Source organism: Thunnus albacares, chromosome 1 (assembly GCF_914725855.1).
Source record: "Thunnus albacares chromosome 1, fThuAlb1.1, whole genome shotgun sequence".
NCBI classification, from domain to species: Eukaryota; Metazoa; Chordata; class Actinopteri; order Scombriformes; family Scombridae; genus Thunnus; species Thunnus albacares.
This window is the reverse complement of record NC_058106.1, coordinates 18,105,444-18,131,467: the sequence shown is the minus strand read 5'-3', so window position 1 is coordinate 18,131,467 and position 26,024 is coordinate 18,105,444. Positions and strand designations below refer to the sequence as shown.

Here is a 26,024-nt window from a genome sequence, read left to right as displayed (position 1 = left end):
CAAGTTTTAAAAATAGGCTGTAATACCTTTAGCCTCGAAGCCTTAGAGGACCAATCTTTGAATTTCAAATTACCAGCAGTTTGTGGTAATTTAGCACCAGGCTCATGGCAGAGAAAGAAAATGCAGAATCCCTACCCCCAACCTCTCAGTCCTACTGTAGATCATTACATCATGATCCCCCCCCCCCCCCCCCCCCCCACACACACACACACACACACATATAGTTGTGTTTACATCACTTCAGAGGACATTACATTGACTTACGTTCATTTTGTGGAGATTTATCCTAACCTTATCCATAATCACCACATGCCTAACCCTAACCCTTACCCTAATCTTAACATAATTCTTCATAATTCTAAACTTACCTTAACTTTAAACCAAGTCTTTACCCTAAAATTGATGACTTACATTAAGGGGATTTGCTTTCTGTACTCATTAGGGTACACATTTCTGTGCTTTTTTGAGTATTTACTGAATGCTATTATTATTCAGAGCAAGACCACTTTTGCTGCTTTCTCCTCAGCTCCCTGCTTGCTGTAGTCACTTCTACCAATAACGTCCTCCTCCTATGACTACATCAGCTTGCACATTCTGTGCAGGTTGTAAATCCCATGTCAGAAGACACTGGTGTAATTTGAGGTTGTGGAAAAGTTGGTGAGAGTGAGATATAAGGAGGGACAGAAAAAGAAAAGAGACTGGAGGATAAAGAGAGAATGAAGGAAGAAAGAGATTCAACTCAGAGGTTGATGTTGTTCTTCAAGCCATGAAGGTGTGGAATGCAACAACTGTAAGACTGAACATGGCTTTGACCTCTGAAGCAGCCCTCTTGAGCCTCTTCAGCTGGTTTATATTTGACACAAGGGGTTAGCGGCAGTCCTGCCATTTGGTGTATGCCAGTTGATATAACCACCACAACATATGTACATAATTGTACATGATCAGGCTATTGTACTTTAATTTAACATCCCACTGTAATTGTGTTTACATTTTTTCTTCCATTTGAAGAACCAATGTGTAGTTTTCGAGGAGGTGCTTGTCAGCTAAGTCAAATCATGGCATGCATGTTGCAGCCGCAGATTTGAATGTAAAAGATGGGTTTTTGTGAAAAGGTCTTGCAAACTGGACTGACTATGATTGAAGAGACTTGTAATTTATACACACAGAAGACAGGATTATGACATATGTTTATAATGCCAGATCTTGTATAAGCATTACCTCATCGATCCAGAATATGTCAGGCAGGATCAGTATGTAAATATGGCTCACAGAAACAACCAGGGCTTTTCTTTTAAATGGCATTGAACCTTAGATGAGTGACCCATGGTTTTGTTTAAACTCTAATCTGTAGAATATTTTAAGAAAGCCTTTGATCAAAATACAATGAGTATCGGAGAATCCTAATAGTCACATTGACATTGAGTATTTGTGTTTTATTGTATTTTTTATAGATGCTCAACTGATGATACAGCCCAGTACACTGCTATGGCTGGTAACCTCCATGGACAGGCCTCTAGTCAGGCCTCCATTATTGTCAAGAGTAAGTCCGTCTATTTGATTACTTTGTTTCTTCTAATTTGTAATATCAATGGCAAGAGGGTCTTTGGGCTTTATAAAAGTCTTGAAATACCTAAAGTTGTGGTTTTAAAAATGATTAAATCCTGTTATTCAAGGTCAGAGAGGACAGATGTCATGTTTTCAAATGAATAGTAGCTGCACTTTGCTCTTAAATTAAGGTCCCAAGTGCTTCACTAAACAATGCATTTTCTGTGCACAGTACATTTAGTGGCAACTCCCTTAAACACTTAATATCAATTATATTAGTAACAGTTCTAACAGCTCTAGTGAGTGTTCAATTCACAATATCTGGAGTTTCAATGATCATATGCCATCACATTTAGCTGAGGCACTTTTATCTATAACTGCACATTTTAGGCTGTCATTTTCCATTACTGTCATCCATTACTATCTACCTGTTCATCTACTTATTCACCAATTATTTATAATGATAATGATGCTGATAATGGTGAACTTTTTGTATGTTTGTTTCTTTAATCATGTAGGGTTCAAGCATGAGGAGGAGTCCTGTCCATATGCATGGCTGCCTTACACAAGTAAGCATCACAATTAACTTGAGGGATCTGCACTTTTAGGCTGTAAAATGTATCTTTTCATAGTGTGTTAAATGACAAGATGCTCTTGTTCATATTCCTGTCTCTTTGTCATTGTCTTTTTCTTTCTTCCCCTTGTTTCCCAGCCGCCATGCTTCCTAAGATCCATTACACTAAAATCCGCATTACCTTTGTGGAGAAGTTTGGCCCAGTGTTTGCTACTGAAGGAGGATCTGCCACTCTGTCTGCTACCATGATCCTGGACCCCAACCTGGCCAACCTGCAGCCTGAGGCACAGTGGTATAGAGATGGTAATTGCTATAAAGTGGCATTTTATGATAAAGTAATTACTTTATAATGGCTAGTAATAAGTACTGCCTGCCACTGTGGCTACCAAACCCAATCTAGGCGACTTGCAGCCAGAGGCACAGCAGTGGAAAAATGGGAACATGTTACGGACACTATTTTTATTGCCCTTTAATTATACTGAGAGTAGTTAAACAGACTGATTAATGAATAGTATACTTTGCTATGTCGTTGACTGCCACAAAGTATAAAAACTCTTTGTAATAGGTTAATTTTTTTTTGCAAATTACAATCCTCAGTCAAGCCATGTTTATTATTTCTACACAATATGTAGAATGCAGATATAAGAATTATGCAAGAAAATGACACTGAATTCAGGATCCTGTAACTCTTTGTCTCATTTCCAGATACTCGTTTGCATGATTCTAAATGGGTGAAGATTGAAACTGGCAGAGGATTCACCAAATTGACTCTTCCTAACCTCTACAAAGATGATGAAGGCCTGTACAAAATTCGCATGGTTACCAAAGGAGGCACTGCAGAACATAGTGCATTTGTCTCTGTTGCAGGTGAGAAGTAGATAACTTGAAATCAAACCATCCATGTTTTTTATTTCATTGTTATTGTTTTGTCAACATAATGCTTTTCAATTTCAACATGTTTCCATATTTATAATACTATTTTTAAATATATATTTGTTACTTGCAGTATGATTACTAAAACAATGTCACTGTGTCACTTCTTGTATAGATGGTCCTCCTCCAGTCCCTAATGCACCTGGTGCTCCTATGGACATGAAGGTCCATGATGCCAATAGAGACTATGTCATCGTGTCATGGAAGCCTCCTAATACCACCACAGAGGGTCCAATCCTGGGATACTTTGTTGATAAGTAGGAGTTACTGATAAACACCATAAATAGATAAACAGACCAACAGAAAGACAAACAGATTACTGTAAGTCATCAGATAAAGTTGGCTTTCCTTTATCTGTACAAAAAAGAGGTTATTGTCATTGCTACAGGCAATCCTTCCATTTTCTCAAATCATAACTCCTTTATCCCTCAATTCGTGTCAAGATTTTCTCTAAGAACTTTACAGCTAAGCAAAACTTTTTGGGATTTATTTTGTACATTACATTTTTAACCAATACAATCTTAAACACACTTGGCTTCGTATGTAACAACATTATTAATGTATAGTGGCCTAAACAAAACATCCTTTACTAGCCATCACTGTTTTTATTTATTATTTATTTATTTCCTACTTTTGTAATTTTTGCCAAACACCATAGTGAACAACCATAGTAGCAACTTCTGTTGATGCACTTAGTTATACTGTATAACTATGGGCATCAACAATTACAAGTCACTGTATTTTCATGCATCGATCATGATCATGATCACTATAATATTCAAATTAACTACGTTTTCACAAAATATTGTTGTCTGAGTTCCTCCATTATGCATGTGCTGCCAGACAGGTTGTTGTAGTTATAAAAACGTAAACTTGCTAAAATTAAACTTTTAAATAATACCTGTAAATATCAGCAATATTTTATTAATATACACCTAGGTATATCTTTAGTTTTTCTATACGCTTTTCTTTCCTCAACTCTTCTCCTTTTCCTTCTCTTTTCATCTTCATTTTTAGATGTGAGGTTGGAACAGAAAACTGGACTCAATGCAATGATCACCCCATAAAGATCTGTAAATACCCAGTGGCTGGACTGTTTGAGGGACACTCCTACTACTTCAGAGTCAGAGCTGTCAACTCCCATGGAATCAGCAAACCATCCCGCATGTCTGATCCCATCGCTGCACTGGACCCTACTGAGTTTGAGAGGCTCCATGGTGAGTTTATCTTGATTAGTATAGAGAAATGTCGTCCTTGCCTTTTTACATTACATAGTTCTGAAGACTTGATAAATGTATCCTATAGTCAGTGAAATACCCATGATTTCTCACATTATCAGATCAATAAATATCTGGTTTGCTATTTTCTTTCACTGACTGAACACAAAAGCAGGTTCATGAATGTTTACACAAATTCTTCAAAACAGCCACTGCTCAGTATAGTTACTAGTAGTTAATATTTCCAAGAAAAAAACAAATCATTGGCTCACAGGACGGATGCACAGGAAGTTTTGTCGCTTGTTAGGCTTAATTGAATCATCACTTTCATTCTACTCACTGTAAATTCTGGTGGTTTACATTTTTTTATTTGTAAGTTTTAGGGGTCATTTTATATAGCATCCCACAGAATTTATTACATGTCTAACAACTTTACTTTATTGAGCAAACTGCTCTATGAGACTGTGCTACATGTAAGGGAAGTTGTACATTTGTTTTATGTTTAAATGATGTGCTGTCCTTGGTCAGTGTGATTAAAGTGACATGGAATTTGTTTACATAACATGATCAAGAATAATATTAGCATGCTTGTGTGCTGGTTTGAGCCACAGATTAAGAACATAAGAACTACATTTATCCAGATTTCTATCTGAACTATGAATTAACTTCCAACATCAACCTTAAGCAAACTGATGATCATGTTTTTTCTCTTGCTGCAGCCAAAAAACTTGGAGGAAAACTGGATGTTGTGTCTCACCATGATGAGGTTGAAGGTGGGTTTTTAATCAAAATGAACACATCTATGTATTACTATATATAATATCTATAATATTCTTGTTGTATATTACTGCATAGAGCAGGAGGGAAAAAAGTGGGTGTCTGACAGTGCATGCGTGTGACTGTATTTAATCATCTCTGTGTCGATTTGTTTGTGATTCTATGTAGTTGACGGAAAGCCTCCAGCTCCTCCATCAGGAATGTATGCCCCAGAAACAGACAGGACATATGTTGTTCTGACCTGGAAAGCCCCTCATTATCACAGCAAGGCTCCCATGTGGTACTACATAGAGAAGGTAAGACAAAGGTCACCAAAGCTGCTTTGACTACGCCACTAGACCTACTACTTGTACTGTATGTACACCTCACCTGGAATTTAAGAATGCATATTCTTCTGTGTTTAAAAGCCCCTGCCTGCAGTATAGCTCCAGGGTAGTTCAAAATCAAAAGGTAATAGGCTACCGCTGTGTGTGTTGTGTGCAAATTTGTTATACTCCTCTCTCTTCTTGGAAGCCTAGAAATGGATAAACAAGATTGCATAATCAGAGGCACATTAGAATGGATTACACAAAATACATTAAATGTGTGTACGATACCACCACTTTTCTGTACAGTGTTGTATATGGTCCAATATTCGTTTGATTTCTAAAACTACATTACATGTCTGATGGTTTTTGTAGAACTCCTCAATTATGGTATCAAAGAAACAAGACCAAAAGTGACAAATTCAGATTATTAATAGAGCTAATATCCTCATATTATGCAAACTACTCTCGTGACAAAAGTTAAACCTGACAGTATACACTACTACCTCAATACTGTAGAATATGATGAATATGTAGAATCAGTTTTTCTTGTGCAATTTGCTGATTGACTTGTCAAATGACTAATGACTACATTGATGAGAAGAATCTCAAGAACTACTTGAGATCTTCAAGCAACCCAGGCTAATATGTAGCACAGAATATCATTGTGTGTGTAGATTTACCAGTAGTCATGCTTCACTTGTCTCTCTCTCTGTCCCCACAGACCATGGCAGACAGCGATGCGTGGCACCGTGTGAACACTCAGGTCCCTATTCGTTCCCCCCGTTATGCTGTCTTTGACCTGGCAGAGGGCACACAGTACAAGTTTAGAGTTTTGTCTGCCAATATGTTTGGAACCAGTGAGCCGTCAGAACCAACTGGACCTATTGAAACTCAGGAACTCAAAGGTCTAGTTCTGTCATTTTGTTTTGATCAATATCCATTGTCATTGTTGTAATTTACTGGTAACGGTTATTGCAACTTTTTTGGTCGTCCTCAGGTGTACCATCGGCTCCTGGTCAGGTGATTGCAACCACAGAAACAGACACCTCTGTCCTCATCCAGTGGACTCCACCAAAGGAACCCAACAAGTTGATTGGCTACTACATTGACCAGTGTGTGAAGGGGTCCAAAGACTGGATGTCAGCCAACCACAAACCCCACAAGAGCACAAGGTGTTTTCTACCAGACAAAAATCCCAGATATGTGTCTCTTTGATTGTGGGTTACAGCATAGCTAGAGGTGATGTTTAATTGTATGTTATTCTGTCTCTTCAGTTTTGTGGTTAGTGGTCTGACCAAAGGAGAAACCTACGTGTTCCGTGTCCAGGCTATCAATGAGATTGGTCTTAGTGATGAGTCCCAGGAGTCTGCACCTCTGACTGTCAAGGCTGCCCTCAGTCAGTATTAACATATTTATAATGATTATTATTATTTTTTACTCAGTGCTGGATTGTGATGGTCATTTTGATGGAAGTTTTATTGTTGAGATTATAAGTGTTAATTTTAGTTCTTTCTTTTCAGCCCACCCTTCTGCTCCTTATGACGTCGCATTGCTGAACTGTGACGGACATTCAATGGTTCTGAACTGGAAGAAGCCTCTTCACAACGGAGGTGCACATATTAAGGAATATTATGTGGACAAGAGACGTAGTGGAACATCTGTGTGGAGGGAGATTAATATCCCACCAGTCAAAGAAAGACTTTATAAGGTAATGTCTGTGTTTAACATTATTTTTTCTTTACCCAATCATTCCTACTCACAATCCCAGGGCGAACACGGACAGTCATTCATACTGCTGTGAGAACCACTGTCACACTCTTTCAGACCATCTAGGTTGGGAACACCTGTCTCAGTCAGATTTCTAATGGTTAAGAAAATGTTTAAATGTTGGATACAAACATACATACACCTGAACTTCAGCTGGAAAACTTTTAGCACTAATGTAAAGTATAAGCAGTCCTGACATATGATACCATAATGAAAGATACAATCAACTTGTGTGAACTTAAGAGCTGAGAGTGGCTTTCCTTTTTTTTGGATAATAGTGCCTGGCATCTTAGTAACCATGGTAACATTATCATTGACAGGTAGAGGGCTTGACAGAGGGAGCAGTCTATCAGTTCCAAGTGTATGCAGCCAACCTTGCTGGCCTTGGACCAGCTTCCAAACACTCAGCCGACTTCACCTGTGAGGCCTGGACTATGCCTGAACCAGGTTCGTAACTGTCCTCTTCTGACCAACTTGGTCACTGTCATTAACAGACTTCGATACTTGCCCTTAAAAATGTGAAGCCTATACAGTAGGATATGACCATCATACTAATGGCTGCCAAACATCCTTGATATTTAAGTGTATGTGTATGTATTTATGTATGTGCATATGTATGCTGTATTATCTTCACCTATGTTTAATTTACATAATCACATTAAATTGTTGTAATTAGTTTTTTTCCTGTGGACGCCAGAAAGATTAGCTGTTGTGCTGTTAACAGCTAGCAGGCATCCAAATAAATATACAAATAAACACATTAAGATGAAGGGAATGAATGTAATCATTTAAATGTTCACATAAGCACTAATGTAAATTTGTGATTGTGTCTCCTTTCCTCCTGTTCTGCGTGTCCTTTAGGCCCTGCCTATGACCTGACTTTCTGTGAAGTGAGAGATCATTCGCTGGTGGTTGAATGGCAAAAGCCTGTCTATACTGGTTCTGGACCAGTCACTGGTTACCATGTTGAGTATGCTAAGAAGGGCACTTCTGATTGGACTACAGCCAATGAGAAAGCAGTCAGTCACCGCTTCTTCAAGGTGAGGGCACCTTTAATATGTTATTGGGGTTCATATGAGGATTACCGGAATGATTATTTATTTATCAGACACAAAGTGGGAAAAAACTTCTTGGCAACTTCTAAAATAATTGTTAATTACAGAATCTATTCCACAATTAGGTAGATAGATTTACTGTGTAAAATTGTAAAATTATTGTAGAGAAAGAGGATGGTGGTGTTTAATGTCAACACTCCTAGAAAAATGTGGATCCTGTTGTCCTCTGGACACTAAACTGTACACTTCTAGTGGTAATATCTTCAGCACTGTGTTCCTGCTTTCTATGGGCCCCTGGTTGCTACAATATTGTTTAATTTCAAGCTTCTGTACCAGTGCACTATGCTTTATTCACCCTAATGTACAATACTGTGATATCTTGGGAACAGTCAACTGTGTGACATTGACATCTAGTGGATAAATTCAACAATTACTGGGTTGAGTACAGTACAAAAAAGCTACAGGTAAATAAAACGGTAGATGGACATATTTGGTTTTAGAATGGAAATGTTTTGTTCTTTTTAATTACACAGTAGCAGTGAATAGGTGACCCGTCTCATTTGTGATACTCGTGAGGCAATGAACAAAAAACATTATATGTATTTGACTAATGTATTTGACTGATTACTATAATGCAAAGTGGTATTCAGTGGTCTAGTAAAACATTGGTTACAAAACAGTACAGGCAAACTGAGTGAATAAAAAGAAGGTTAAGTGATTTATTACCAAAAACAAATAAATAATAATAATTGGACTGGATTCTAGCTGTTGCTGTTTACTAGCTGCAGTAGCTGATGGATCTCAGCATTGACAGTCGCTGTTACCATTACATCTGCCCATAACAATCAAGCGAATTACCTCCAACAGTTGCTGATGTTGTGGAAAACTGTACTGTTATGATGTTAAAATCACAATCACGGTTTCTGTTAAATTTGCCAAAACTGATGATTAACACCTGTGTACCAACTATTATTATTTCTCCTCCTTTCACTAAAACTTGGTTGTTTCCTTGTCTGTTTGTTTCCTAGGTAACAGGTCTGGAGGAGGGCACTAGCTATAATTTCCGTGTACGTCCCGTCAATGATGCAGGAGCGGGTATGGCCTCAATGCCCTCTGACCCCGTGACTGCCAAGGCTGTGTCAGGTAACATTTAGTCACAGACAGAAGGAGATAATTAAGTTAACATATTCTATTTCTGAAAAAAAGCCTTTTCCAAGCATCTCTTTGTATTTTAAAGTGATTCAACAACAACAACAACGACATCAACAACACATGCTTTGTTTGATGCATTTTCTTTGAAAGAGGTGGACGCAAGATAAAGGAGAAGAGGGGAGAGGACAAATATAATATAAAACCCACTGATATTTAAAATCTATGGACAACTTGTTCCATGTGCCATTTATATAGAATTATATGGGTGCAGTTTGAAAATGATCACGTTGTGTGTTTGTCTCTGTGTATTCAAGGTTCCCAGGAAGTGTCCTGCGTTGTGGATAAGAAGTCAGGTGACATTGTTCTGTCGTTCGAGTCCTGCCAAATGAATGAGGGTTCTCACTTCATTTGGAAGAAAGATTATAAAGAAATCACAGATTTCTCCAAAGGAGTAGAGATTAAGACTGAAGGCAGCCAGTAAGACCACACACACACACACACACACACACACACACACACACACACACACACACACACACACACACACACACACGCACACACACAACCATGCAAATCTGTGTTTGCATATACAAACTGTAAAAAATGCATTTTGAAATCTTAAATGTGAAACATCTCTCTGTTTTTATCTGTCTGTCTGTGTCTCTTTCATGCCCTGTATTGTAGTTCTAAGCTGATCTTTAAGAACCCAGATAAAGAAGACTTTGGGACGTTCTCTGTTGCTGTCACCAACACAGCAGGAGTTTCATCCAGCTATTCAATCTCTTCTGAAGGTACGCTTTATCTATCACTGTCTATGTGTGGCTCTGGTGTTCAGCCAACTAGCCAAACCCCAAAATATACAAAAATCTGATACCAATAACTGATTTAAAATTCACTCTGTAACTGAAACTAATGCAATCTTATTACATCTCATTTCAGTTCACACACATATCATTTGAATCATTTGAATATTTATCTTGTTCATCTTGTCAGCATTTACATTACATTAGACATTTGTTTCATTCATATGTTAAAAGCAGTAACATCCAAATGTCTTTCAGATCTTGATCATGAAAGATTGAGCAGCTGTACTGCAACATCCAGTTGTTCAAGGACTTAAATAAAATTCAAAAGGAAAATATGTATTGGAGAACTGAGGCGCCGTGTGGATGAAATAAAGATGAAAGCAATGAGACTGCTTAAAAATGACCACACTGGCATGTAGGCAAGAAATGATTTCATTACACATCTGATGAATAATAGCAGGGCACACTGCTCACATTATTTCCCCAAGCTTGGGGCAGTGTTTGTGTTTTAACAACACATCTTCATAGCAAGGGCTTTCTGTCCAAAAGTTTACACAATATTTTTCTTGCTATTGCACCACTATGCTACCAGGCTATAATATGTTATTCAGTGTGCCTTACACTGATTGCTTCCCATTTGGCCTACAGTTTTTTTCAGCCTAATTTACAATAACCTGCAAGCTTACATGGTTCCATTTATTCCACTTAGATCACAGCTAGTTGGGAAGCCTCTGTTAATATGAATTACTAACTCTTAATGCAGTTTGTTTAGAGGAGTTTCAGAATGGACCTTTGATTCTAGTTTCAGGCTTTGAAAAACACAGAGCCACAATGTATCGTCTTCCTTGTGGCTATACATTATTCACTTGAATTTTTCATGTTTATCTGCCTCATTCTTGTTCACTTAAAGTACTGACTTGTCCATCTCCACATAGCTTTATTACTTGAAGCACCCTGTCATGTGTGAGTGAATATATTACATTTATGTATAAAGTTTAGCATGTATTTTAATTACTTGTTCGTGCCCACAGCTGAATGATTTCAATAAGTTGTCTCTGTGTTTCAGAGTTGGAAAAGATGCTGGCACTCAGCTTTGATATCAGACACCCAAGTAGGTACCTCTGGCTGACTCTTTCGATCTCTCATAATCTCTCTCTTTGCCCCTTTTAATCTCTCTTCCTTTACACTTTTTCTGTGCTTCGTCTTTAATCTGTCTTACCTACTCTATTTTTCTGTTTCTCTTTTCCGCGCCATTGCTTTCCTTTGTTATGACTCTCTTTGAACCCTTTGAGCATATTTCTCTTTTTATTTGATCCAAAAAACATCTTACCTGCTTTTGCATCACCTGCTTAACCACTATTCACCACTCCTGTTCTTTTGCTTCCCATCTGACTCTTGCCCTTTTTCTCCTCTCCTCTCCTCTCCTCTCCTCTCCTCTCCTCTCCTCTCCTCTCCTCTCCTTTCCTCTCTTCTCCTCCCCCAAATAAAGTAAAAACAATTTGAATAAGTAATTAGTAAAATTTAATAATGTTTTTGAACCCTTCTCTCTGCTTCTTACCTCTAGTCATCCCACTGAAGTCAGAGTTGGCCTATAAGATTTTGGAGAGAGGCAGAATGAGGTTCTGGCTGCAGGCAGAGGAGATTTCTTCCAATGTCACCTACAAATTCTTTGCCAACGACAAGGAACTGTCTGGAGCTGATGTAAGATATACTATAGTTTTATGGACAGCGAGATTAAATATTGAAAAATGGTTTCTGCCTTCAAGCTGTCTACGATGTATATTGATAATGATTCAGTCAGCTGCATCTTACAACATCATAACTATAATAATCACAGTAAAGCAGTATCTGTATTAACAAAGCCTATCTACAAGTGTATGATGACATTCTATAGCATGAAAAAGGTGTACTTCAACTCTAACTGTTGGCCTGCCAAACTGTCTCTCTGCAGCCCAACAAGATGGGTCATGACGAGTCTACAGGTGTCATTGAGTATATTATGGACCACTTTACTGAGGACGATGAAGGGACGTTTACCTTCCAGATCACAGATGGAGGAGGCATAGCACAGAGCTCACTGGTTCTGATTGGAGATGGTAAGAGAGGCCAGGTCTGACTGAGCCCCAGCCTGAATACTGACACTATACTGTATACAAATTACCAGTAAAAATTTTAGACACACGTTCCTATTTACTTGGATGAGAAAGTGTGTCCATATACGTCTATTTATGTAGCTGCTGCTGTAGATTGGTTAGTCTAGTGTGCGATGGTACGTGCCATTGTCAGTTAAAGCACTAATGCATGAAGGACACTCAGTTCAAACATAGATGCTTGATTTCATAAATTATGATTCCACTCTCATACAGGAGGCCATTAGCTAGCTAATCCACTGAAAGAATCTATAGCGACGACTGGCAACCCTTTGATCTTTTAATTATTCTCTGTTTATGTGCATCTGTATGTGCACACAGCTTTCAAGGCAGCGCTGGCTGAGGCTGACTACCAGAGGAGAGAGTACATCAGAGTCAAGGAGGGTAAGGAACACAAAACATCACCCATTTTTAAGCTTGTATGAGCTCTACTCTACTAAGTCTGAGACCAGCAGAAAACTATGTTGCGAGATTTTAATCAATGAGAATACAGGAATGAAGCAGAACATCATTACTCAAACTGGGAGGTGGAACCCAAAAACTCAACACAGACCCATTTCATAGACTCATTTCAAATGGCTCACTATGAAATGAGTTCCAAATTAAGATATTTACTGAGTCCTGTAGGTGTGAGTAAAAAATCCACACCACAGTAGTATTTTGCATTAAAAGTTTTAAAGCCATACTTGATTTATGCATGAGGAAGTTAGTGGAGTTTATATAATAAAGGCCCACAAGTAATTTATTTTAAGCCTATGTCTTTTCCCTGGGCTTTTCTCTCCCGTCTCTATCCACCACAGGTCCTCACTTCAGTGAATTCCTGTCCCTTCACGTCGGAGATGACTGCTCTGTTACTCTGGTTTGCAAGGTAAACACAGCCAAACTCAATAATTATTGAATATTTACACTCCAAATAAACAGAAGGCTGGATAGCTGATTAGTCATTCTACATAGAGTGAGTGCAGGATGTGACAATGCTGTGTAATGATAAGGTCCAAACTGAGAATAGCCAGAATTACACGGTCAGGATTTTGTCTTGGCTTTGTAAGCATGCAGCATATAATTAAAACAATTTTGAAATTAAAGTATTGTTCATATCCCTTGAGAAAATCTGAAGCAGATGTCTGTTTTATCTGTTTGTCAGTTTGGCCCAAATAAGTGCATTTTGAATAATGTAGAAACACAACAAATGTATGTAGTAGATGAATGTTGAGCAACTGTACAAAGCAGACAAAGGCTGCTTTTCAAGCATCAGCCATTTAGCATAAATAGGCTCTATATGTAGTTAGTGTCAGTGATTAGTTAGGGTACAATATATTCCTTAACATTAAAATTCCAGCAACATACTACAGGCCATGGTTATCTTGGGGGACAGAGTGGCTTTTTTATCCAGGAGATAGGGTGAGTGTAACTGCCCAAAGTGCAGATATGAGGTATCTCTTAGTCGTAATGAACCACTACATAAACTGACCTTTAGACACATCACTGACGTGTTGGATTTGCATCTTGTAATGAGTTATAAAATCAGAGGTATGCAGCAATAATGGCATTTCTAACAGGTTTCTATAAGGTGGAACTAACATGTATTTATAATAGTGCAAAACATTTTGAATGGAAATGTTGCACTTCAAGCGTTAAATAGCCCTGATGGAAGATGATGAGCACCACATCTAAACTGGGGACTGATAAGTGACCTTTAAAGGCAGTTTTTGGGTTGAGTCCACCTGTGACTATTCGGTGCCATTAGGATTTGATGATCTGCTCTATAGAAGTTATATATAAAAAAACAGCTAAAACCTTCCTTCCTTGTTAACGATAATTATACTGAATGCTTTAATAATATGCATGATTATGTTTTTCATTGCAGGTTGCTAACTTGAAGAAGGAGTCAGAGTTCCACTGGTATAGAGAAGACACAGAGATCATCCCTGATGTGAAGCCTGACCTCGGAGCAGGAGTCTGTAAACTGCCAATTAAATTGGTAATTGCATTTTGATATTGAATGCTATAAAACTGTGTACAATACTATTACTACTATGCATGGTTATAATTGCACATATAATCATATAGTGTGGTGCAGTGGCTATTCTATGTACAGACATGCATCCAATATTTTGTTAAATAATTTAGTAATTTACAAAATTGATGCCATGTTACACAGTTTAGTATATCTCTAAGCACCTACAACAAAGACACTTTGTTCAAAAATAAGAAGTCTTCAGAATGTATTCACATTCAGAGTTCAACAAAAATGCTCTCCCATTGTTCCCTATGCTATTTTATGTGTTAACTGCTTTCTTTCTTCTCCAGTTTTCACTGAAAACAGCAGGAATTTATAAGGCCACCATCAGTGACGACAGAGGAAAAGATATGAGCCAAATTGACATCTCCGGAAAAGGTAAACATACTGTATTTTTCTTTACTAACTTATCTGAATGATTAATTAGGGGAGTAATTCACTGGCTGGCTGGCTGGCTGGTTGTCTAACTGGGAAAGAGTGAATAATAATCTACAAATTAAAAATATAAACTGAGACAAAGCTTGATGCTCATTAAAAAGTGTAAGGCAGGAAAAAAATATGATAAAAATGTACAGTATACAGCATCTGTGCATGGTTAACCCTAACCTTTATTTCTCTAACTATTGTTTAAAAATAGTTCTAGCCATGTGGCAGCTTGTTAACCTGCTGGCTGTATTTGTTCCTAAGAAAATCCACTTTTTCCCCCTACAAAACTTTGTGTGAAATAAACTTAAGCTACTTCTTTATGCATTTTGATGGCAGCACTGAGCATTACTGACCTTTTCAGATAATATTTTATCCTCTCTGTATTTGAAGTTAGTAAGTATTTAATCAGTCCTTGAGGAGAGATTAGCTGAAAGACACAACTCTTCATGCATTTTTACCATTTTATCTAAGATGTGACACCACAATTTAACAGAAATATTCAAGTAATTGCTTTAGTAATGGCACCCAAGATACCGAGTCACAGGGTCTGGAGACACCTTCTCCCAAATACCCTGTAACTCTTTAAATGAGGGGTAGCAAATACCCAGACACATAAGTGCTAAGAAACACAATTAATTTAAACCGAGCCTTACTGAGCCTTGAATGCAGCCACCAGAGGGCAGCATTGTGGCTTTTGTCCTCCGGGTTCTTTCACTGACCCTATATTTCTCTGCCTCATCTTCTCTAGTGTTTGAAGAAGCAATAGAAAAGATCAACCATCTGGCTGGTAGGTATCTACCTTCTACACACACATACACACACACACACACACACACACACACACACACACATACACACACACGCACACACAGAGGTATATACACATAACACACATCAATTAGCTCACTAACAGATATCCATATTACAAACAGTGCTAAACATCACCACCACCACCCTCAACCCACTGAAGGGATGAAGTGCAAATCATCTAAATTTAACGTGGCACAATCACACCACAGTGATAAAACATTTCGTAGCTCCATCAGCAGGCTGATACATTTCTGTTTTAAAACTCCACTGATACACACACACACACACACACACACTTATCAGCATGTGGCAGAAGTTGTCATGCTGGAAGCATTTGGCCATCATGCCATCATGTGGTGAAATCACTTTAAAATTCCACTGCGCTGTCACAGTGACAGTGTGGAGGAGCATCTTACTCCTATTTTAAGAGACAGTCACTTGACAGTTCTGCAGCAACTGTTACAGCAGTGGTTGCAGAGGAGAAGAGGGTTCATTACTGTGATAATGGGAAACCATGGTGATGTCACCAGGTGGATGACACATTTGTACACTTGTAATGTGCAGCGAGCAAAGTCCCATACAGACATACAGAAGTGTAAAACTCCCTTTTGTAAAAGGCTTTAAAAAGAAAAGTAATTAAAAACCTCTGATGGTTGAAGCATTTTTTTTGAATGAAGCACACAAAAAGTCATGACACTAAAAATCTGAACTCTTCTCCAATAATATGATTTTGCTTTCCAACCTGAATAAAGTAACATATAAAGGGAAGTCTTAAAATCAACCCTACAAATGACTGCAGATGGAAGTTTGATTTTATTTGATTAATTCTGAGAAAAAGTGCATACTGTAGCTGTCACAGCAGAGATAGACCAGGTGATTTTAAATATGCCCTCAACAACCTCTGTCACCTCCATCACCTCCTCTAGGAGCCAGTGCAGCAGAGCTGGTGATTCACTGCACAGCAACAGGCATTCAGTTGCAGTGTCACATGAAGTATTACACCTCCGAGATGAACATCACCTGGTATCATGGGTAAGGAGATACATTTATAATACTAACACTAATAATACTAATACTATTACCACTAAGAACACTACTACTTCTCCAAAAACAATAACTACTACTACTACTACTACTACAGTAAAAGTGAAAAATTAATTCTAGTATTTGTAGGGGTTTTAGAGGGACTATGAGGGTTCTTTTAAGTCTGCCTATAAGCATGCTGACCGCAAACGCATTGTTTTGCTTTTCTCTCAAGTTAAACCACCAGGAGTGGCAAAAACAATAAGCCACATAATAAAACTTGTGATAGCTGTTGGCAAGTGTTTTCATTTTCCTGGTTATTGCAATAAAATTGCCCTGTTTTGTGACAAAAATCACCCCCCTATCATTTCTTATGAAGAAGCAAGGTTTTTCTGCACTTAAAAGCACTCCATCGTACCCTAGAGATTATAAAACGTGAAAGGAGGGGAAAACAGAGAGAGAGAGAGTGGAGGAAAGGAAGGAATAAAAAAATGCTAAAAAGAAAGAAAGAAGAAGAACAAGAGAAAGATGACAGGAGGTAGTAGAGGCTTTTCTGTTATTCAATTATTCAAAGAACAAAAATTATGGAGATTAGATTTTTAACCTCTCCTCATCCTTTCTATGAGCGTGTGTGAGAGCGACAGATAGCAAAAAGAGAGAAATTGGTATCCCTAGGCGTAACATTAGGCAGGCATGTAAACATGATTTTCCATTACCTCTGAAACAGGCTTCACCCACTCGCATAGAAACTCTACACACACACACACTCACACACACACACACACATATACTGACACACACACACACACTAACCTCTTTCCTCTCCTCTCCTCTTCTCTCCTCAGTGAGACTAAACTCTCCCACAGTGACAAGGTTGTGATTGGAGGAACCCCTGCTATGGCAACAATGGAGGTATTACATATGATGGATCATATGTGGGTAGTTTATTGGACAATAAAGCATGTCATGCAGCGGCAATGTTGCCCATCAGCAGGGCTTAAAAAGTCATCGGAGTGCCTTTGAAGAGATGACACCAGGGCAACTTTGAGATAAATTAAAAAGATAATCTCACCTTTTAGAATGGGTAGCTAATGAATAAAATCCTCATACATTTTGAATTCATTAACATTCATTAATTAAACAGTGTATCTTCTTTTTACTTTTGAGAATCATAATTGTAATTACCTTGCAGATAAATTGACATTTCTTAAACCATTAATTACAGACATACAGGCATAAATAAACAGCTGGACTCTGGTAAATTGATGGGTTTGTTGGTTGCATGACAGATTGGTTAATTAGCTGATTTAATTACAGGTGATTGAGCCAACAGAGAAGGATAAAGGAGTGTACTCCATCGTGATCACAGACCCTGAAGACTCACATAAACGCTCACTGGACCTCAGTGGTGACGGTCAGTAGACCTTGTCTGTCTCTCTCTGTCTTTTGCTTATTCTCACTCTTTTTATTGATGTTACAGTAAAAAAGGGTATTAGAAACAACACAGTCATTTGTTTTCATTGAGCTCTTGGCTTCAATTTGCAGTTTAAGACTTTAAAGTAACAATCCACTCAAAACCTATGTTTTGAGTATCAGTATTTGAGCTGTAGAAAGTTGCAATTTGCTCTTTTACAGACAATTACTGCTGTGGTCAGCTTGAATTCATGTCAGTTACAACAGTTTCCAATTGTATCAAGTTTTCATGTGGAAAATGTATCAAAATGTCCACAAAAACTTCTTAAACCACTCCTGTAGCAAATAATCAACTTCTCCTCTGTCCATCCATATGGACACAAACATGCAAATATTTATACGTGCATTGTTTCCATGTTCCATTATTTTCATCCTCAAGTTCAGAAGCTACGTCAGAAGTAGTGCATTGAGCCATTTTAGTATAACCATACATTTCACCAGAATATGTTAAACTGACATTCATTGAAACTGGGCACTGCTGCATTTGTTCATGAAGGAGCAAGCAAGACACACCTTCTTACAGCCACCTTTTAGGCCAGGGTTGAGTGTTTTTAAACTGAAATGGTGGATTAAGGAATTGTTGTTGCAGCAATTCCCTTTATGCCAGATGAATAAAAGTGACCTTGACCTTGAATTAATGTTGTGAACAGTGGCAGTGAAATTCTGTTTTTGTCTTTTACAGTATATGAGAAGGCCTTCGTTGAGTTCCAGAAACTCAAGTAAGACACTCGAATCTGATTCTTTACCCGTGCACTGCATTACTGCATTATCATTATTATTATTTCTTTTTATTTTGATAAATTCAAAGGACAAAGTTCACTCTATCTATACTCTAACTCTATATGATATGTTGACACAATGATTATGACTTAATTTAAATCCTGAAGATAACATCTAAGATATTAAATTGCTTAGCGAATAAATAGAATAAAAAGTCAGTAGACAATTTCAAACAAGCAACTTGAGTTGAACTTCTACACACACACAATACTCTACTGATAACAACATTCATGTAGCATGCACCACGCATGTCCTGCACACCCTTCCAATAATGCCATCAATTTAAACTGTCAATGCACTGCTCACTTTTTTTGATCTAACCTCTTCGTTGCTGTTTTACTGTACTGTTTGCGAACACTGCCACTGCTGCGTCAACAGAGTTCAACAGGCAGACTGAACTGCTACTTTTGAAATGTTCAGAATAAGTAGTGTAAAGAAAACAGAGCTGATTAAAGTTCTTTCTCTACCTTTAAGTCAAACAATTTAAATTTTCAGAACCCAAATTTTCAGTATACTATAATATCAGAAATCTATGTTTAAAATACAGGCATTCAGGTAGCACAGATCCTTTGGGGTCCTTTGACTAATTGGGCCAAAGCGAAACCCTACACACTGAATTTTGCAAACCCATTTAGAAAAATCGATTCAAAGTCCAAATTATAAACACTGCATGCAGAATGGAAGCCATCCAAATCCCTTTTCTAATTAACATTCAAAAAGAGACATTTAAGCACAAGATTTTAGCAACACATTGAAACAAATGACACCCTGTTGCCCTTTTGATTGAGCATCAACATGCCAAGAGGAGAGCAGAGTTCCCTGAACCATCTGGTCCTGTGGCTGACCTCTGGTCCTCCATGCTGCTACGACAGTCCTCACCTGGTTATTACAAAGCAGTATCATTTTTCAAATGGAAAAATTCACTATAGTCGCAGAGTAAACTACAGTATAATTGTGGCTTGGCTCTCAACCCAGAATATCTTGTGGCAATCCATCTGACCACTGTAACTAACCTAAAAATGGAGGAGATATTATGTGTGTGGACAGTGAGCAGAGCCAGGTAATGAAACAGACCATAAGCAAACCTGGTTGTACTACTAGTTGCATTTGGTAGAATTACAAGTATTATTATTTGTTGAATTCTTTATTTTGAGAGACAAATTTACACTGAAAGGTTCATATTTAGGTTACAGTGTACATTTATATTTTATATGATTAATATAGTACCACTATGAGAGAGAGAAATAATTCTAACGTTTCTTCCTGTGTGTTTCAGGGCTGAGGCCTATGCTGAAAGGAGTGAGTGCATCCTTCCATTCTCCATGTTTCTTTATACAATAGTTACTTTTCCCTCATATATTGCTGTTTAAAAGTTATCAGTGTTCAGGTATTCTCTCACAATGAATAAAGCTACTGGTTGTTTAGTTGTGTTACAGAAAATTAAGGCACAAAGTCCACCATGAATGCAAAAAGCAATAAGAAGATAATGCACAATGATACTGCACAATTAATAATGTTTTTTTTTTCAGACCGTGGTAAGGTGGTGGGAGGACTGCCTGATGTGGTCACCATTATGGAAAAGAAGGTAATGTCTGAGTATGTGTGATTGTGGGATTTCTGTCTCTGTACAGTAAATGTGTACATGTTTGTCTAAGAAGTAATCTTTATGCCTCCTATAGACCCTGAGTTTAACATGTACAGTGTGTGGAGATCCCAGGGCTCAAGTCTCATGGCTGAAGAATGGAGCAGAGGTCGAACCTGATGATCAGGTAAAAACTTCTGCAACCCGCAAACCCAACCCCCTCCTTCCTGTCTCATGATTAATTACCTTATTAATCAGACAGAATTGCGATAGCATGTTTCTATTAACTTGTCTGGTGATACCATAGAACTCAGTATGTGTCTACTGGTTTTGTTACTCCTGGTGGCTTTGATTGCGTTTGAATCTTCAGCACACTCTTTGGATTCATATAGATAGTATCCTAAAGGGCAGAATCTGTACTGTGAAATACAATAATGGCTCAGTGACATTAGCCTGAATAAGGAATTAGATCTTTAACATTATATGTAAACTTATATAAATTTATGATAGTATTGTCTGAGTAGTGTATGGGATCAATTCATTTTCAATCTGTACAGAAAATTGAAACTTGAGAAATAGAGAAGATCCCTATTGATACACTTTAGTTCCCTGTTGGAAAATGACTGATTGCACTGGTGAAAGTCTCTATACAGCCTCCATATGTCCCACCGAGGTGATCAGGATTAAGGGAAACAAAGGGCCTACCTGCTTTTGGGGGAGACTTTCAGCACCACTTATAATCCCTCACTGGGGGGATCTACATACTTTAGGTGAGGTCAATATTATCAGCACACTCCTGGATTGGTAAGGAACAAATCTACTTCTCATAACTCATTGACCTACTTGCCAACCAGTATAAGTCTACAGTCTGTCCCCAGTCAGTAGAGGCTCTTTCAACAGCTTCAGCACCATGCCGCTCCTAATGGCTTTGAAGATTTAAGTTTGAGAAAACCCCAGTCCAGGAGGAATACAGTATGTGTTGAAGTCTGCCCTCTTCTTTATTCATTCCCTCACCTGCTAATAATCTGTCTATAACAAGAACTGACGTCCTTGGTGATCTGTTTTCCAAACCTCAGGAGAGTCTCTCCCCTACAAAGTTACCACAGAGGCTATTGAAGCTATTAACAGAAAAACAAACAGAAATACAGTACCAGTCAAAAGTTTGGACACAGATCCAGGTACACAGATCCAGAGAATATTGCACTGAAACTCAGAGTATAAGTATGTTGGAGCAGGTGGTGAATACCAGAAGGTAAAGGTAAGGTAAACATTTTATCACTAAGTAAGAGCTGTACCTGTGTACTGTACTGTGCACCAGTACCACCATAAGTCCTATAATCACTTAATATTATGAGTCAAATTAAGGAAAGAGTAGCTTAACAAGACTCATCTGTGAAGGAATTTTCATATATATTATATATGAATACACCTTAAACCAAGCAAGCAGGGAGGAGCAGACGGCTGTCCTCTCCCCAGTCAAGCTTATCTGTCTTCGTGGCCATTGCCACGAGAACCTTGGCACTGAAGCAAACAATCTTATGGCAAGGTTTAGTTATGTTTTGTCTAGAGCCAAGGACGTGTGGTTAACAAATCCTTATTGGAAGTTCTAACTAAAGCATAACTAAGCATTGCTGAGGGCTCTCCTTCAGACTTTGGGGTATTCACCTCAGTGTCCACTCTGTGCACTTATCCCAATGTCTCCTTGGTTGATCAAGTTGCCAATAAATCTTTTTGCTTCAAGACATCCAAATCTTCCGGTGTTTATGAAACAGCAAGCTCAAGATTTCTACAAATGAACCTAGGTTATGTCTAATAAATGAATGCAATTATCCAAAACCATAAAACATGTTAATTATAAAAAGGCCATTAACTGAAAATATGGCATGTATGGCCAGGTCTATTTGATTTTTAGGCCAGAGTTTTTTAATTTCTCAAAATGAAAAAGGCAATTGTTTCTCTTAATAGGAATGTAATTACACTGCTACTGTTTTAGAGCCACTCCATAAAAATTAACAAATGTCCAGACCTTGCAAATGAGTGGGCAGGTATGAGAGAGGGAAATTAAAATAGGCTACTGTATTTTCTCTCGCTAATCACATTGTACATGTAAGAAAAAAAGTACTCTATCTAGTCTCAGGTGGCTTAAACATAAATAAAACATAGATTTTGTGTTTTGTGTTTTCAAGAAGTAAAGATGGAATATAGTTTTATTTGTATCATCATTTAATTTCATCATATTCTGTTTTTTTGTGTTTTTTTTTTATTTCCCTCCCATCTGTGTCAACATTGGTAAGCTGACAAGGCTCAGTGGAATCGAATAAAATAAAATAGAATAGGACGTTGGTTCCTGTGTTGAGCAAGTCCATCTAGCAATGCTCAATTTTTGTTAACAAGAAGTGGTAATCAAAGCTCATGCTGCTGCTTTGACTAAAAGATAAATCAATGTTTAAATAAAACTTTAAGTGACAGGCCTTTTAAATGTTAAATCATGCTAAACTCCCCATGCTGCCTTTCACACTTATTTAACTTTTAATTTCATTTTTTCAGTACGTGGTCTCCCTGGATCAGGGCAGGTTTGCCAGTCTGACGATCAAAGGTGTTTCCATGGAGGATTCTGGCAGATATACCATGATTGTCCAGAACAAATACGGAGGGGAGTCTGTGGATATAGTGGTGAGTGTCACTGCTGTGTACCACAAATGACTGGATTTACTCAAAGCCATGAAAACTTCTCGGCCATCTGTGGTACAAATCGTGTTTTTTCACTGGGGCCTAACAGTGAGATATTTTTGTGATCACATTTGTATGTAGCTCAGAGCTGTTACAGAGCTGATATATGACTTTGTGACTTTTGTCTGACCCCGATTTGAGTTTCAACATGGAAAATACTGCAAAATACTGATGTAGAACAATCTTTACTTAAAGCTCAAAATTATGTGTTTAAATGCACAATTTTTGCAAGAACGTCTTCTCTTCTTTTTATTGTCATACCTACATACAGTGGAGTAAATGTATGTATGATAAATGAAATAATATTAAAATGATGTTTGAATCTTTCTCTGTCACCCTCCAGGTCAGTGTCTACCGCCATGGAGAGAAAATTCCTGAGGCGAAACCAACTCTGACCCCTAAAACAATCATCCCTCCCAAACTCCCCATTGAGATCCCTCAACCCAAGGCCCATGCTGCTCCTAGCCCTGCCCCCTCTTCTCCTAGCCCCGCCCCCCCGAAGGCAGCTCCAGGAAGAGGAGTGAAGAGCCCCACTCCCACTAGGAGGAAGTAAAAAGCAGAGCAGTTAAAACAGAGGAAGAAACATATTCAGACACTGGTGAACATGTAGACCACCCATAGTTTAGAAGCTTTCATTGGTATCTTCTATCTGGACAAATATTATACTATTAAATGAAATGGTGCTAACACATTTGACCTTAAATTAGAGAGTTGGAAAAATCCTAATAACTAAAATAATTCTCATAACTGTGATAGAAAGCAAATAAATTAAAAAATGAAAAAAAAAATTAACTGTACCTGTGTGAGATCATTTTATGAAAACACAAATACATTAAATGATTCAAATATATAACTAATTCATATCTGAACATGACTGAACTGGAAATGAGTTGCGTTGAAATGAAATGAAATGAAATGAAACTGGAATAAAACTATTGCTGGAAAATGAATGAAATCTGTTTTAATTAACACTGTAATGTTCTGTAAGTGAGGCAGAGATATTGAGTGAGTAAGTGTACTTCCAGGACAGCCATGTATATAAATGTTATCAAAATCCACAGTAAATAATAATTATCAGTCTAATGTGAATCTGACTAAACTAAAGGTATTTAAAAATCAGCAATGAACACATCATATGATTAAAGAGACACAATACAGAGCATAGTTTTTAGTGCTGGATAAGCGGTAGGAAAAGGATGGATGGACAGAGCATAGTGTTCACCACTACGGAGACATCTGCTTAGAATGCTTGATCTTTATTCACTGTCCTAAAACAAGTTCAACTATGTCATATCAATAGTTTTGTAATTTAGGAACAATCACTTTGATATGATCTCATCAGTATTCAAATAAAAAAACATGTTTCTCATGTCTGTACTTTTGATGGTTTGCAAATATATATGTTTGCCTTAATGAGAAATTTCTTAATTCCTCGTCAAACACAGAAACACTACTACCACCACTCTTTGAAGATGGGGCCAAGCCAAGCCGGGGCCGTATGGAGAGAGGTGTGCCAACTCTGCCTATAGGGAGGGGCGGCTTTGCATATGATCAATGGCTTGGCTCAGTCTCACGGTCATGAAACGTGTTTTATACATGAAGGATTTAATTTACATGTTTCAGAAAATCTCTGTCATATAATGGTTCCTGCAGGATGTTGATGCATAAGTCTTGAATGTGTCTCACAGCCTCAGTATCACCACTACATCCAAGAAGATGAACATCCACGCTATGTAGTTTTTACTGTCCTTAAAAAATAATGCTAACTTTCACAAAGAACATATTAACACAGGTACAGAGAGAAATTGGTCAAAGCCATCATTAGGCTGCCACCTCTTCAACACTGCCAACTGATGGCTGCAAATATAGCACCACAGTGACATACTGATGATGCTGAAGATCAGCTAGCAGTGAATCACTACTTAGTAAACCAGAGCTGTGGAGCAGGGCTGTCACACTGACACTGCCGCCACAGCAAACTGTCATAACCAAATTCTGCTTAATATTGACTCCAACTGTTAGCACGAAAAATATTTGGGGAAAATCTATATGCATTCTACCTTACAGCCAAATATCAATAATCTACAGTCCTCCTGGTCATCAGCCAATAGCAGAAACACACATGCTATAAGACGGCGGGTTGAAAGGCTTGTGCCCAAGCGCAGGAAGTAGTGATGGCAGAGCTGATGAAAAGATGGCTGATGAGATTTGTGGTTCATTAAAGCTGATGAGAGGAGAGCAGACGGAGAGGAAAGAGGGAGGGGAGGAGGGTAAATTCATTGTTTCTGTGTTTGCTGTTGCTAATAAAAGAAAAGAGATTACACTTTGCTGAGCCTGTTTATTCATTCTGTCAGAGAACCAGAGACGGATTGAGTGAGCGAGGGAGCTGGAGTAATGGAGAAACTGAAAGAAAGAAAGTCAGACTGCGAGGTTACTGTTGTTTTGTGTTACTTTTGTTGGTGCTGAGAGTGCCGCGGTGGTACGAGACAAGTCTTGTCATGCTAGTTAACAAGGTGAGAATGAGTTGAGTGATTGAATGAAAAGGAGAGGGATAAAGTGTGAGGGGTGCCGTGTGTGTGTGTAGTTGTTTGTTAAGTTATTTTGCTATTGTTGCTGTCTTTTTGGGACATGAAGACAGATCTCAACATGTCATAAATGGAGTGTCTAAGTGTGAAAAGAAGGGAAAGACACACTGAGACAAAGTGTGTGTGAGAGAGAGACGAATGTAGATAATTCAGTGTTTCGTGGCAATAAAGGACTTCTGAAGTGTGACAGAGAAAGACGGGAAGAGAACAAGACTTGTATGTTTAGAGAGAATGAGAGGGAGAGAGACAGAGATCTGAATCATTTTGATGTTTCACTGATCATCTGCTGTGAGATCATTTTCCTGACTTTT

At 38.1% G+C, this 26,024-nt stretch overlaps 1 protein-coding gene across 3 annotated transcripts in view; it reads left to right on the top strand.

The window, feature by feature from the left end:
• The window catches only part of myom2b (myomesin 2b), a 31,886-nt gene extending 7,381 nt beyond the window's left edge, over positions 1-24,505 (top strand). For all 3 annotated transcript variants that reach the window (XM_044347181.1, XM_044347171.1, XM_044347191.1), the window contains 34 exons: positions 1,452-1,540; positions 2,064-2,114; positions 2,258-2,422; positions 2,825-2,986; positions 3,168-3,309; positions 4,070-4,269; positions 4,989-5,042; positions 5,215-5,342; positions 6,076-6,259; positions 6,352-6,526; positions 6,629-6,750; positions 6,875-7,062; positions 7,442-7,568; positions 7,983-8,161; positions 9,205-9,319; positions 9,643-9,805; positions 10,013-10,119; positions 11,201-11,245; positions 11,699-11,835; positions 12,086-12,230; positions 12,606-12,668; positions 13,085-13,152; positions 14,152-14,265; positions 14,595-14,682; positions 15,479-15,517; positions 16,467-16,572; positions 17,409-17,475; positions 17,881-17,977; positions 18,719-18,755; positions 20,093-20,115; positions 20,346-20,401; positions 20,496-20,585; positions 22,946-23,071; positions 23,472-24,505. In XM_044347181.1, coding sequence (XP_044203116.1) covers positions 1,452-1,540; positions 2,064-2,114; positions 2,258-2,422; positions 2,825-2,986; positions 3,168-3,309; positions 4,070-4,269; positions 4,989-5,042; positions 5,215-5,342; positions 6,076-6,259; positions 6,352-6,526; positions 6,629-6,750; positions 6,875-7,062; positions 7,442-7,568; positions 7,983-8,161; positions 9,205-9,319; positions 9,643-9,805; positions 10,013-10,119; positions 11,201-11,245; positions 11,699-11,835; positions 12,086-12,230; positions 12,606-12,668; positions 13,085-13,152; positions 14,152-14,265; positions 14,595-14,682; positions 15,479-15,517; positions 16,467-16,572; positions 17,409-17,475; positions 17,881-17,977; positions 18,719-18,755; positions 20,093-20,115; positions 20,346-20,401; positions 20,496-20,585; positions 22,946-23,071; positions 23,472-23,681 — 3,862 coding nt within the window. In that variant the 3' untranslated portion in view covers positions 23,682-24,505. The remainder of the gene's footprint in view (positions 1-1,451; positions 1,541-2,063; positions 2,115-2,257; positions 2,423-2,824; positions 2,987-3,167; positions 3,310-4,069; positions 4,270-4,988; positions 5,043-5,214; positions 5,343-6,075; positions 6,260-6,351; positions 6,527-6,628; positions 6,751-6,874; positions 7,063-7,441; positions 7,569-7,982; positions 8,162-9,204; positions 9,320-9,642; positions 9,806-10,012; positions 10,120-11,200; positions 11,246-11,698; positions 11,836-12,085; positions 12,231-12,605; positions 12,669-13,084; positions 13,153-14,151; positions 14,266-14,594; positions 14,683-15,478; positions 15,518-16,466; positions 16,573-17,408; positions 17,476-17,880; positions 17,978-18,718; positions 18,756-20,092; positions 20,116-20,345; positions 20,402-20,495; positions 20,586-22,945; positions 23,072-23,471) is intronic.
• The last annotated feature ends 1,519 nt before the right edge of the window (positions 24,506-26,024 follow it).